The 14431-nt window shown below is 40.3% G+C and overlaps 2 protein-coding genes across 2 annotated transcripts in view; one reads left to right on the top strand and one right to left on the bottom strand.

Moving 5' to 3' along the window:
- Positions 1–7588, bottom strand: part of SEL1L2 (SEL1L2 adaptor subunit of SYVN1 ubiquitin ligase) — a 113794-nt gene extending 106206 nt beyond the window's left edge. The window contains exon 1 of the mRNA XM_007450193.1: positions 7455–7588. Coding sequence (XP_007450255.1) covers positions 7455–7512 — 58 coding nt within the window. The 5' untranslated portion in view covers positions 7513–7588. The remainder of the gene's footprint in view (positions 1–7454) is intronic.
- A 6665-nt stretch (positions 7589–14253) lies between these two features.
- Positions 14254–14431, top strand: part of MACROD2 (mono-ADP ribosylhydrolase 2) — an 81251-nt gene continuing 81073 nt past the window's right edge. The window contains exon 1 of the mRNA XM_007450209.1: positions 14254–14299. Coding sequence (XP_007450271.1) covers positions 14254–14299 — 46 coding nt within the window. The remainder of the gene's footprint in view (positions 14300–14431) is intronic.

Here is a 14431-nt window from a genome sequence, read left to right as displayed (position 1 = left end):
CAGCAGGGGCGTCTATTCTCCCAGAGATCTCCAGGTTGAGGGCTGCCCTCTCCCCACTGAGTGCTGTCCTACTGGATGGTTCCAAAGAGTAACAGTAATTGGTTAATATAGAAACCTTTCAGGTGACTCTAGGATATGAATACAAGGAAAAGCTTTACATATTTCGGGACAAAGCAGAAATGAGTTTCCTTACTGATCCCTAACATAACACAGAAATCAAACTTCTCTCTAGTAGTCAATGGTCCCACCATGACACACCTGCTCCCTCCTGCTTCTCTGCAAGGAAGGATGCTCCAGATACTGACAATTTATTCTTTCCCTGTTTAGAGGCATAATATAAAGAACTGAGGGACTTCCCTGGCGGTGCAGTGGTTAAGAATCTGCCTGCCAATGCAGGGCACATGGGTTTGATGCCTGGTCCGGGAAGATCCCACATGCTGCGGAGCAACAAAGCCCGTGCACCACAACTACTGAGCCTATGCTCTAGAGTCCACGTGCCACAACTACTGAAGCCTGCGTGGTTAGAGCCTGTGTTACGCAACAAGAGAAGCCACTGCAATGAGAAGCCCACGCACCGCAACGAAGAGTAGCCCCTGCTTGCCGCAACTAGGGAAAGCCCCCACGCAACAACGAAGACCCAATGCAGCCAAAAAATAAATAAATAAAATTAACTGAAAAGAAAAGAACTACTCTGTTAAAAAACAAACAAAACTGAAAGGAAGCAAAGGTAATTTAAAATTCTTGGATTTCAAAAGTTATTCAAAATAGAACTGGTAATGGAAGTACATTTCTTAAGCAGTAAGACATTGCCTGCTTGTACTGCTTAGGCCCAGAATCAGCTGCCACATGTCTAGGACTTGGCCTTTATGTGGTTTCTCTCTGGACCCTCCAGGAATATAGATGTGATTGCTAGGCAATTGTTTTCTGACCACCGATTAGTGTGAGATCGATGAGCTACTTGCCTTTTTTAACTGAGGAAGAGGGTTGCTGGGTGGGTAGGACTATCAGGGGACAGAGTTGTTATGAACTTTCTATTTTAGTTTGTATTTGAATTTTACTTAATTTTTTTCTAATTGCAGAATTTGTATGACAGTGAGAAATTACTCCTGAAAAGAGAGACAGGATAGAGAAACCTTGAATCCTGGACAATCTAGAGCTGGAACTTCTGGCAATGTCTTTTTTCTGCCTCAGTTATATACCTTATACTACCTTAAATCAGCATCTGAATGGATAGGGTGGATACAGAAAAAACACACTATTAGTTTTATTTCCATTTTGTAAGCTACACTTTGGGATAGATTGCTCATTCTTTCCATAAGCATCAACTACTTTTTTCCTGAGGATTTACTAAAAGGGAAAAATGTTGGTAACTATTTTAGAACTTTCCCGAGGTGAATGCAGAGTCAGGGAAAATCACATAGTTATGGCATCATCCCTCTTTCAATATTTTTACAGAGGTGAAATCAAAGTATATTGAGCATCAAGCAAAAAATGCTTGGTGGATCTGGGCTCAATCCCTGGTCTGGGAACTAGATCCCACATGCCGCAACTAAGAGTTTGCATGCTGCAACTAAAGATCTCACATGCCATAACTAAAAGATCCCGTGTGCCGCAACTAAGACCTGGCACAGCCAAATAAATAAATATTAAAAAAAAAAAAAGGCTCCAACTTTTCAATGGCCTGCAGGTCAACAAGTGAAAATGAAAAAGTAATAATTTTCTCCTTCAAGAAAGTATTGGGTCCCCCACCTCCAGCCACCCAGAAATGTCATTGGGATGATAGAAAACCGAATATTTGCCAAGTGAGTGCCTGCAAACCAACCCAACTCTAGTTGCAGCCTGCCTCTAATCCATGAAGACCAAGAGTCATTAATTCCATAGCTCAAACTTATCCAAACAGTACAAGATACCATGCACCTAGCAAAAGACCTGTAATGTCACAAACTAAATGCAGCTAGCTACTATAAAACCCAGAGTTTCCTTTATGACGTTTTGTTTGTTCATTCATGAAATATATTTTGGTCCAGGGATAAGCAAAAGGAAATACTTAGTGAGAAAAGATCTGGTCTAGTATTTACCACTTTGGAGGATTGCCTGTTAGGAAAGAGAGTGAAGAACCAGCCTTTCTACTTCTATAATCATTTAAGGGAAAAAAAAAAAAAAAAAAAAAAAAAAAAAAAAAAAAAAAAAAGGCAACATGCAAGCTTGCAAGGTACATGTGAGTGAAAAAGGACAGACCTGGTTTGCCTTGAGAAGTAGGGGTAGAGAGGTAGGAAGACAAAAAATAGAGTGGGGTTAAGGGCTGATTTTATGTGTGAACCTTAGGTGTGTTAGCACTAGCTTGTAAAGCAAACGTCTTCTCCCCCACTAACTACTTCCTTGGGTCTCTGTACACCTGCAATCAGTAAATGATCTGTTGAAAACGCATCTGACCCTGGCACAGTGTCATAATCCAGGAAGAGCTCTGTACTCATCATTACTGTCTCTACTTTCTCTCCTCCTGTTCACTCCCACCAACTGAAGTCAAATTTTGTCCCTGCTTCTCTGATAAAACTGTCTTGGCAATGTGGTTTCTCCAGCTATTAAATCCAATGGTCACTTGTTGGCTCTTACCTCTTTTCCCTACTCTCTCCAGCATTTGGCACTATTGGCTGTTCCCATCTTCATGGCACGCTCTCACTCTGGACTCTTATGACACTATTCTCTTTAGTCTTGTTTTCCATCTACTCCTCAGTCCCCACTGCTATCGCTATAGTTTAAGTCCTCATAGTTCCTTGTTTGGGCCATTCAGTAGTCTGCTACTGTTTACATTGTCACTAGAGTTGTACAGCTAGAATCCATCCACCTCTCAACTGCCAAAGTCACTTTGAAAAAGCATAAGTCTATTCATGTTCTTCAATGAGTAAACCCTTAAATGACTTCCCATTGCTCACAGGATCAAGCCCAAACTTCAAAGCCTATCATGCAGTCTTTGCCTACCTCTCCCCTCATCAACTGCTGTGTTCCATCTTATATCCCAAACCATAGCAAACTGACATACTTATTTATAGACCATGCTCTTTTATTCCTCTGTGTCTTTGTTCCCTTTACCTGGTCTGAAATGTTCTCGTTCTCTTTTGCCTGCTTAGTGAACACTCACTAATCTTTCAAGATTCAGTTTATGTTCTTTCCTTTATGAAGCCCTCTGACTGCTCTGCACACTGGTAGAATTGGCCTCCCCGATTTGTGCCCTACAGTATCTTATAAATGCCTCTATTTTAATACCTACAACACTTTACAATTTATTCCCTGTTTACTTGTTTTTTTGTTCTAGACTCTAAGCTACTCAAGGACAAGGACTGTGTCTTAGATATTCTTCCCATACTCCTGGCACGTAACTTTTATTAAATATTTTTTTTCTCCCTATAAGTCAATGGCTTTTAGGATATTCAGAGATTTGTGCAACCATCATCTTAATTTTAGAACATTTTCATTACCCCAAAAGTAATCTCTTAGCCATAATCTCCTCAAATCCCCTACACCTCCCAGCTCTAGGTAACTAGCAAACTACTTTCTGTCTCTGTGGACTTGCCTATTCTGGACATTTCATCTGTATGAAATCACACAATATGTGGCCTTTTATGTCTAGTTTCTTTTGCTTAGCATAATATTTTCAATGATCATCCATATTGTACCTCATTTATTTTTTTGCTGAATAATATTCCATTGCATAGATATAACAAAGTTTATTTATTATTCATCAGCTGGTGAACATTAGTTTTTTCCCACTTTTTGGCTACTATGAATAATGCTGCCATTTGTGTACAAGTTTTTGCATGGGAATGTTTTCAGTTCCCTTGGATACATTCCTAGGGTGTAATTTCTGGATCATATGGTAATTCTATGTTTAATCTTTTGAGGAACTTCAAGGCTGCTTTCCAAAGCATTGTACCATTTAAAAAATTGTGGTGAAGTTCATAATATATAAGTAACCATTTTAAAGTGTACAATTAAGTGACTGTTAGTGCGTTCACAACCACCATCTCTTTTTAGTTTCAGAATTTTTTCTTGGGTCTTCCTTGGTGACGCAGTGGTTAAGAATCCACCTGCCAATGCAGGGGAACATGAGTTCGATCCCTGGTCCGGGAAGATCCCACATGCCGTGGAGCAACTACTGCAAGCCACAACTACTGAGCCCAAGCGCCACAACTACTGAAGCCCATATGAACCTAGAACCCGTGCTCTGCAACAAGAGAAGCCATTGCAATGAGAAGCCCATGCACGGCAACGAAGAGTAGGCTTCACTCACCACAACTAGAAAGCCCGCACGCAGCAATGAAGACCCAATGCAGCCAAAAAAATAAATAAAAAACAAACAAAAAAATCCTTTTTCTTTAACCCAGAAATTCACTCTATATTCATTAAATAACTCCCCATTATCTCTTCCCCCATCCACTGGCAACCACTAATCTGTTTTCTGTCTCTATGGATTTGCCTATTCTGGATATTTCACATATATTTCATATAATAAAAATCATATAATATGTGGCCTTTTGTATCTGGCTTCTTTCACATATCATAACGTTTTTGAGGTTTATCCAACTTGTAGTATGTTCCAGTACTTCATTCCTTTTCATGGTTGAACTCCATAGTATGTATACACCACAATTTGTTTATCGACTCATCCATTTATTTAGCTTGTTTCTACCTTTTAAATATAATAAATAATGTTTTTATAAACATTTGTATACAAATTTTCAGTGTGGACATATGCTTTCATTTCTCTTGGGTGTGTTCCTAGTAGTGGAATTGATGGGTCATATGGTAATTCTAAATTTAACTTTTTGAGGAACTGCCAAACTGTTTTCCACAGTGGCAGTACCATTTTACATTCCTATTAGCAATGTGTGAATGTTCTTATTTCTCTGCATCATTGTCAAATCTTGTTACTTTCCTTTTTTGTTTTTTTATTATAGGCATCCTAATAGATATGATGTAATATATCATTGTGGTTTTGATTTGCATTTTCTTTTTTTTTTTTTTTTTTTTTGCAGTACCTGGGCCTCTCACTGTTGTGGCCTCTCCCATTGCGGAGCACAGGCTCCAGACGCGCAGGCTCAGTGGCCATGGCTCACGGGCCCAGCTGCTCCGCGGCATGTGGGATCTTCCCGGACCGGGGCACGAACCCGTGTCCCCTGCATCGGCAGGCGGACTCTCAACCACTGCACCACCAGGGAAGCCCCTGCATTTTCTTAATGATCAATAATGTTGAATGTCTTTTCATGCATTTGATGGCCATTTGTATAGCTTCTATGGAAGAGCATCTATGCAATTCCTTTGCCCATTTAAAAATTGGGTTTTTGTCATTTTTTTGATGAGTTCTAAGAGTTATTAATATATCCTGAATACTAAATCTTTATTAAATGTATTATTTGCAAACATTTTCTCCCATTCTGTGGGTTGTCTTTTCAGTTTCTTGATGATGTCCTTTGAAGCATAAAAGTGCTTAATTTTGATGACATCCAGTTTGGTTTTTTTTTTTTTGCTTGTGCTTTTGGTGGCATATCTAAGAAATCATTGCCTAATATAGGGTCACAAAGATTTATGTCTATGTTTTCTTCTAAGAGTTTTAAAGATTTAGCTATTATATTTACGTCTTTGACACATTTTGAATTAGTTTCTATATACAGCGTGTGGTAGGTGTCCAACTAGTATGAGATAGGTGGCTTTCCAGATGCCCTCACCATATGTTGAAGAATTATTATTCCCCTTCCCAATTAACTCAATGTTTTGGCATCTTTGCCAAAAATCTATTGACAATAAATGTGAGGATTTATTTCTGAACTTTCAATGACATTTTATTGATCTATACGTCTATTCTCATGCCAGTACCACACTGTCTTAATTACTGTAGTTCTGTAGTAAGTTTTGAAATTGAGAAGTGTGAGTCCTCTAACTTTATCCTTTTTTTTCAAGAAGAACATTCATTTCCATATTAATTTTCAGATTGTTTTATTAATTTCTGCAAAGAAGTAAGCTGGGATTTTGATAGGATTATATTGAATCTGTAGATCAAATTGGAGAGTACTACCATCTTAACAATATTAAATTTTCCAATCCATGAACATGGGAAGTATTTTCATTTATTGAAGTTTTCTTTAATTTCTTTTAACAATTTTTGCAGTTTCAGAGTATGAGCTCTGCACTTTTTTGTTAAATTTATTTCTAAGCACTTTATCTATTTCGATGCTATTATAAATGAAATTGTTAGTTTCATTTTTGGTTTGTTTACTAATTCTTAATTTTATTTTCAAAATTTTCACTGTTAGTGTATAGAAATACAAGAGAATTTTGTGTGTTGATCTTGTACCCTGCAACCTTGCTGAACTCATTTATCAGTTTTAATAGTTTTTTAGTGGATACCTTAGGATTTTCTGTGTATAAGATCATGTCTTTGGTAAATACAGATAGGTTTACTTCTCCCTTCCCATCTTTATTTATTTTTCTTATCTAATTGCCTTGGCTAGAACCTCCAGTACAATGTTGAATAGGAATGGCAAGAGTAGACATCCTTGTCTTGTTCCTGATCTTAGGCGGACCATACGGGGAAAGCATTCAGTCTTTCACCATTAAATATATTAGGTGCCAGTTTTTTGAGGATGCACTTCATTAGGTTGACAAGTTCCCTTCTATTCCTAGTTTGTTGAGTGTTTTTATACAAAAGGGAAGTTGATTTGTCAAGTGCTCTTCCTGCATCAATTGAGATGACCATGTGGTCTTTGTCATTTGATCTATTGATGTGGTGTGTTACATTAACTAACTTTCAGACATTATACCAACCTTGCATTCCTGGGTTAAATGCAAATAAATATTCCTTAAATTGAATTCATGATGAGCAAAGTATCTGAGGATTGGGTAAAAATTAACTCGTTAAATGGCCAGAGAAACAAGACTGGAAAATAATTTCCATTTTAAGATAGTAATTAGTTAGGAATCATGGAAACTTTGAAAGTAGAATTGCTATTGTGGAAAGATTATAAGAGACTATAAGAATATAAATTAAAGAACTTTACCACTCTTTGAGTTCTATACTTTTCATTTAAAGTTCTAGAACTAGATCTTCATGATATTCTAGATTTAACAAAACTTAACCTGTCTCAACTATCCCTACTCTATAAAAATTACTGTAAACCTTTTCTCATAGATTTGCTCAATCTCTCCTACCCCACTCCTTCTCTCTCTCTCTCTCTCTCTCTCTCTCACACACACACACACACACACACACACACACATCCTTCCCACGTATTGTCCTAAATGAGAGTATCATTACTATTTATCCTAATTGAATATTTTAAAGTAGTTATCCAAAAGTAGTGTTAATTAGGAAAATAGTGAAGTTACATATGATTTTCTAATCAGCTTCCACCCTAGTGCTAAAACCACTCATAGAGAACCATAAGGACAGAAAAACTTACTTTTAATTGTGACCCCAAGAATTATCAATATCTCTATTAGCAGGGACAAGGGCTTCATTTTCTCCTAAGCAGCTCCTTCTTACTGTAACACAGGCAGAACTAGGTGGCTGGTCCACAAGCTTCCTCTTTTTAGGTCTGTAGGGGTCAGGAATTGGTTGCTAAGCAACAATTTCTTTACTTTTGGGCCAATGAGCTGCCAGGAAGTTCCTTTCAACGGGGAATGAAGGCAGCTGATAGACAGAGCAGGCTGTGGGGAAGGAACCATATCTAGTTTCTTACTTCTCCAGTAAGAGATACGTGGTAGGCTTGAAATAGGTAGGAGTTGCTCTCTGAATTCTGTTCAGAGTTGCTGGAAATTCTTATTTTTATGGTACCTCCAGAGATGCAAGCGGCAATTATGTGAAAACACAATTAACTAACCTGACATCATCCTTTAATCTAAGATCTCAAGGCTATGGTGGACAGGAAATATATGGACCAAGTCTGCTATGGTCCCCATCTTGGTGAAAATGTTTATACTCTGTTCAGGTAAGGAACTGCTGACATTTTACTAGGACCAAGACAAACAAATCCCAGTCATCAATTACATTTTTGAAAGAGAAAAACAAATACCATATGCTAACACATATATATGGAATCTAAAAAAAAAATGGTTCTGATAAACCTAGGGGCAGGACAGGAATAAAGACGCAGGCATAGAGAATGGACTTGAGGACAAGGGGCGGGGGAAGGGTAAGCTGGGACAAAGTGAGAGCGTAGCATTGACATATATACACTACCAAGTGTAAAATAGATAGCTAGTGAGAAGCAGCCGCATAGCACAGGGAGACCAGCTCTGTGCTTTGTGACCACCTAGAGGGGTGGGATAGGGAGGGTGGGAGGGAGGGGCCGCAACAGGGAGGGGATGTGGGGATATATGCATACATATAGCTGATTCACTTTGTTATACAAGGGAAATTAACACAACATTGTAAAGCAATTATACTCCAATAAAGATGTTAAAAAAAAAGGGTGTTTCAATAAACTTTCATTAAAAGGTGTTGAAAAATGTCTTCTTTACTCTCTTAAAATATATGGGCATTTTATGAATGAATACCCTTAAGGCTAGGACCAGAAATCAAAATGAATATTAGGTAAAGTATCGCAACATTACCAATACCCAAAGAATGGAGTTAGTAGAGAAATCATACCTAAAATATATCCAACTTTTACAGTGTGTTCAGGTAATTACTTCAGAAACAGATGTATTTATTGCCTTGAATTTTTAGGTTTACTCCCTGTATTCTCATTGCTGTTGTGACAAATTACTACAAATTTAGTGGGTTAAAAATAACAGAAAAAAACCCCAGAAATGTATTGTCTTACAGTTCTGGAGGTCAGAAGTCCAAAAGGATTCTTACAGGACTAAAATTAAGAGCAGATCTAATTGGTTCTGGGGGCTCCAGGAGAGAATCCATTCCTTGCCTAGAATCATCCAGATTTTAGTGGCTGCCCACATTTCTCAATTTGAGGCTACATCACTCTAATCTGCACAATCGTCATTTGCCTTCTCCCCTTCTGTGGTTTAATCTCCTTCTGTCTCCCTCTTAGGACACTTGCGATTACATTTAGGCACCACCAAAATACAAGATAATCTCCTGATCTCAAAATCCTCAGTCATATTGGCAAAGTTCCTTTTGCTAAATAAAGTAACATTCATAAGTTCTAGAGATTAGGTCCTGGAGATCTTTGGGACCGTTATTCAGTCTACCAGTGTCCCTAATATCTTTTCCCCTCACCAAGAGACTTCAAAATAGAACTGTCCCAACTTCTGTACTTTAAAAAAGTATCTAAATAAAATTTATTTAAACTCTTAATATCATCCATTAAACATTCTTCAAACAACCTTTTTTTCCAGTCCCCATTTGGATCCAGAATTATCAGCATCTTCCAGCAGATGATTTTGCTTCCTATTTTCATGGAAACTGAGGCCATTTGACCTATCTTGCCTCGACTTCCTTTCTTTTTATTAAAAAAAATTTCTGAATCTCCATCTGTTCTTTTTTTCCTAATTCATCCCAAAAGATGAAATGCACTTCCTATATTCTAAATCCAAACTTCTCTCACTTTTGATTCTATCCACATTTACTTTCTCTGGTACTTCACTCTAACATTTGTTCTTTTCTCTTCTTTTTCTCTCTCTCTCTTTTTGTTTCAATCTTTTTGTACCAATCTTCTTCTTAATTTAAAAACTCTTCATTCCACCTCTCCTAGAAAAATTTTCCCTTGACTCTCGTATCCTTGCTACTGCTATCTTTTCTACTTATCCCTTAGCCTCTAAACATCTTGAAAGAATACTCCTTAATCACTGCCTCTGGCTTGTTGCCTCTCACTTATTCTTCAACTACTTGTTTTTATTTTCACTAATTTACATAGACTATAAATCCAATTATCTTTTCTCGGTTCTTATCCTACTTGATCTCTGTGAGACATCTGACATTTCTGACCATAAACATCTTCTTGAAAACATATTATTGGTTTCTCTGAAAATTGAATTGCAGTTACTTTTTTACACTTTTGAACACATCTTCTCATTCTCCTTCTACCACTCCCTGCCTCATTCATTTACATGTTGAAAATCTGCTATATGCTAAAGATGAAAGGTAATACTCTTTGAGGTGTTCATTAATTTTATTTGTTAGTTCCTCTCTTGGTCTTCACATTAAATTAGGGGCTCCCATTTTGGTGTCATGTGCTCTTCCTTAGTTTTGCCAGCATTTCTCTACGGATGCTCACTTAACTTTCAGTTACTCAATAAATTTTTATTATGTGCCAAGCATTGTGCATTTTCTGTGGATGGTGAGCAACAAGATATATTTCCCGTCCTCAGAGAGTTTATAAGTCTAGAGTGAAAGGCAAATATTAATGAAATAATCACAAAAATAAATGTATAATTAAAAACTATAAAAAGTGCTTTATAGGAAAATGAATGAGTACTGAGGACACAGAATAGGAAGCTGTACATAGAGGTCAGGTGGGGTCAGAATCAGGAAGGGCTTTGCCAGGGAGTGAATTTTGCCGGCTAAACTCTGAAGAATGAGAATGGGTTAACTAAGCAAAACACGTCCTAGGTATAGTGATAAACATGTGAAAAGGCCATGTGGTGAGAATAAGACATGTTCAAGGAACTAAGGGCTGCTATGGTTGGAATCAGAGATGGGTGATGGGGGTGGAGCATGGTATAAGGTAAAGCAGAATTGGTAGGTGATGGTCACTCCTAAATGATTCAGTTTTTATAAGACTGTGTTAGTCATCTTGGGCTGCCATAACAAAATACCACACACTGGGCGGCTTAAACAACAGAAGTTAGTTTTCTCACAGTTCTGGATGCTGGAAGTCCATGATCAGGGTACAGCATGGTCTGCTTCTTGTGAAGGCTCTCTTCCTGGTTTGCAGATGGCTGGCTTCTCACTGGGTCTTTACATGATGGGGGACAGTGGAGTTAGAATGCGGGAGTCAGAGGGAAGGGGAGAGAGAGAGAGTGTGAACTCTTCTCATTTTTATAAGGCCACAGTCCTACTGGATTAGGGCCCCACCCTTATGACCTCAGTTAACCATAATTACCTCCTAAAGACCCTATATCTAGATATAAGCACATTGTGGGCTATATGAATTTTGGGGGAACTCAGTTCAATCCATGGTAAAGTCCCCCACAAAGTCACTGAATGATTTACAACAGTAAAATGACCTGATCACACTTGACAAGATAACTCTAGATTCAGGGCAGAGGGGTAAGAAAACTTTCCTGTAGTTAATAAATGTGGGAGTCATTGATGTAACTCAGGATTTTCCAACCTGAACGGTATTGACATTATTGCAGGGGACTGTCCTGTGCATGGTAGGATGCTTAGCAGAATCCTTGGTTTACATTCACTCAATGCCAGTAGCATTTTTCCCTCAGGTGTGACAACCAAAAATGTCTCCAGACATTGCCAATGTCCCCAAGGGAGGCAGAATTGCCCCTGGTTGAGAATTATAGTTATAACTGAAGCCATGAATATGTATGAAATTATTCAAAGAATGAACTCCAAAATGTAATGGCTGAAAAGGAAGATGGGCCAACAAAGGAGGCTATAAAGGAATGACCAGACAGGAGGAAACTCAAAAGGCTGACAAAATTAAAGGAAAAGAATGCTGTCAGGAGGAGTAAGAGGTTAATACTATTAAATGCTGCTGAGAGATCTTGTAAGAGAAAGATTGAAAAATGTCCATTAAATATCACATGAAGGCCATTGATTACCTTAGTAACAGCCGTTTCAGTTTATTTATAGGATAGAACCCAGGTTAGAGTGGACTGAAGAGCAGAAAGTGGGATACAAGAAAATTGACACAACATTTTGGAAAGGAGGAAGTTACTTTGGAAAGTAACTTCCCTTAGCAGTAGGAGTGTGGGATCACGGGAAGCATTTGTATTTATTTTTATTTTATTTATTTTAACATGCGAGAAACCTGAGAAAGTTTAAAAGTTGATGGATGGTCCCAGTTCTTTGAGTCAACATGAGATAAAGGATAATCAGTAGTGCAGTGCTTCTAAGAAAGCACAGGTGGCAGACTTCCCTGGCGGTGCAGTGGCTAAGAATCTGCCTGTCAATTCAGAGGACACGGGTTTGAGCCCTGGTCCGGGAAGATCCCACATACTGCAGGCCCGTGCACCACAACTACTGAGCCTGCACTCTAGAGCCCGCGAGCCACAACTACTGAAGCCCGCACGCCTAGCGCCTGTGCTCCGCACCAAGAGAAGCAACCGCAATGAGAAGCTTGCGCACCTCAACAAAGAGTAGCCCCTGCTCGCCGCAACTAGAGAAAGCCCACGCACAGCAACAAAGACCCAACGCAGCCAAAAATAATAAATAAATAAATAAACATTAAAAAAAAGAAAGAAAGCACAGGTGGAAGGACTGGCTCTGGGTTGGGGTGGAAACAGCTTCTCTGTTGTAACAGAAGAGAAGGTGCCCAGTATAATGCACTTTCCTGCACACATTGCATTTTGCATTTTAACTAAGGACTCAATATCTTTCCCGTGAAATCTGAAACTGCTCCTGTATTGCCAAATATTATTAATATTGCTATTTTCCTCAACTATACCGTGAAACCCTAGATTCTTTCTCTTTCTTATTCTCTTCCCTAGATCTATTTCATTACCAATTTTTATTGATTCTACCTTGGTAATGTGCCTTAGAGTCCTGCTTTTATTTCCACTGCCAACAAATGAGTGCATATTTTCATTATTAGCTCAAATGTCACTTCCTTCTTGAAGCTTTCCCTATTTCTCTCAAACAAATTTTTATGTACTTCACAGCATTAAAAGAAAAACAGAAGCAGAAACAATGTCAAAATTAATAAAATTATCTTACTGTTATTAATTATCCTCATGAGAGTGTCCTGTTACTCAAAACATTTCATTCTTTACAATTCTTAAGGCCCCCCCCTTTCTTCCTCTTATTATTAAAAACCTGTTCCAAATAATTATTTGCTCTTACACACCTGGCTTAAGTACAACACAGATAACACAGCACCCCAATTGTCAAATAAATGTGGATTCACCACATCCACCAAATCAGCCTTGTCTGATATTTAGAAACACCATAAATTTGGGGATGGGGTTACCAAACTTCCTCTAAATTCTATGTCACCCTACTCCTATGGTGGACTCGAACGGAACCGGGTTTTCAGATCACCTGCAGACTAGCATTGCCCAGATTCAAGCGAGCCCTTTAGACTAGCGCCTTGACTGAAGCAATTGGTGGGGGAATAAAACCGATAAGATTACGGGCTCTGGTTAACACCCACTTGAACTTGCTTTGATGTGACTTTTTCCGTTTCCAGTATAAGGTTCTGGTTGCCCACTACGTCCCGGTTCTTAAACCCTTGAGTAGTTCAGTTTACTTTTGTTCCTTCCAGACTTCACCGGAGTCGAGTGAAATACATAATTTTTACTACAAGGTCAAGGAGCTGATTGTATATGGTCTGGAACCATTTCCTAATCCTTTCACTTCTTTCAGTTATATTTGCCCACCAAGAGGAAAGCTTCAGATTATCCGGTAAAATCCGTCCACACGGGGCGGTGACAGTGAAAGCATACAATTCGTGTTGACTCACATCTCCTCGCACTTCCACTTCTTCCAGGCCCTGAGGCAGCTTTTCCCAGTCAGCGCGCAATCACCTGGAGAACCTGGCCCTTCCTGTAGGCCACGCCCTCGGGTTTTCCCAGAGCCGCGAAGCCGCAAGGAATCGCCCAGCGCCTCACGGTGCTCCCGCGGGGCCGCCCCACGCCCCGCCCCAGTCCTGAGCCACCTCCAGCCCCCTCGAGCCCTGGCTCCACCCCCTCCAGCTCCCCAACGTCCTCGGCGTCGGGCCCGAGCCTGCGCCTGCGCGTGCGCCCTGGGGCCGAAGTCGGGGCGCGCGGTAGCTAGAACGCGGAGAGCGGCGGGCGGTGCAGCCAATGGGAGGCGGCGCTGGCTAGAGGCTGGGAGGCGGGGCCTGCGCGGGTGTTAGGTTAGCGCGAGGCGTGACCTAGTTGACAGGCTCTGAGGTGCTGCTGTGGTGGCTGCCGCGGAGCTGAGGCAGGTGGGAGCCAGAGCCGAGTGCGTACTGAGGGAGGAGGGCGGCGACTGGAGAGCGGCGAGCGGCGCGGGACCCGGAGCCTCTTCCACTTTTTCCCTCCCGAGCGCCCCCTCCCACCCCTCCCACTCCGCATACACCCTGTTTGCCCGTGAGCCTGGGGAACTTGCAGCTTAAAGCCAGCCACCCCCACAGCAACATGTACCCCAGCAACAAGAAGAAAAAGGTGTGGAGAGAGGAGAAAGGTAACCGGCCCGTCGAGTCCCGGGGGGCGGGGGTGGGGTCGGGTGGGGTGGGGGCGGGAGTCAGGGCTCTGTGTACAGCGGCGCCCTCCGCCCCACTCCCGCCTCCCGCCCGGCTGGCTGGTGCCGCCTCCC

Source organism: Lipotes vexillifer, unplaced genomic scaffold, assembly GCF_000442215.2.
Source record: "Lipotes vexillifer unplaced genomic scaffold, Lipotes_vexillifer_v1.1 scaffold137, whole genome shotgun sequence".
Taxonomy (NCBI): Eukaryota; Metazoa; Chordata; class Mammalia; order Artiodactyla; family Lipotidae; genus Lipotes; species Lipotes vexillifer.
The sequence above is the reverse complement of the archived record's forward strand: the minus strand, read 5'-3'. Positions and strand labels throughout refer to the sequence as shown.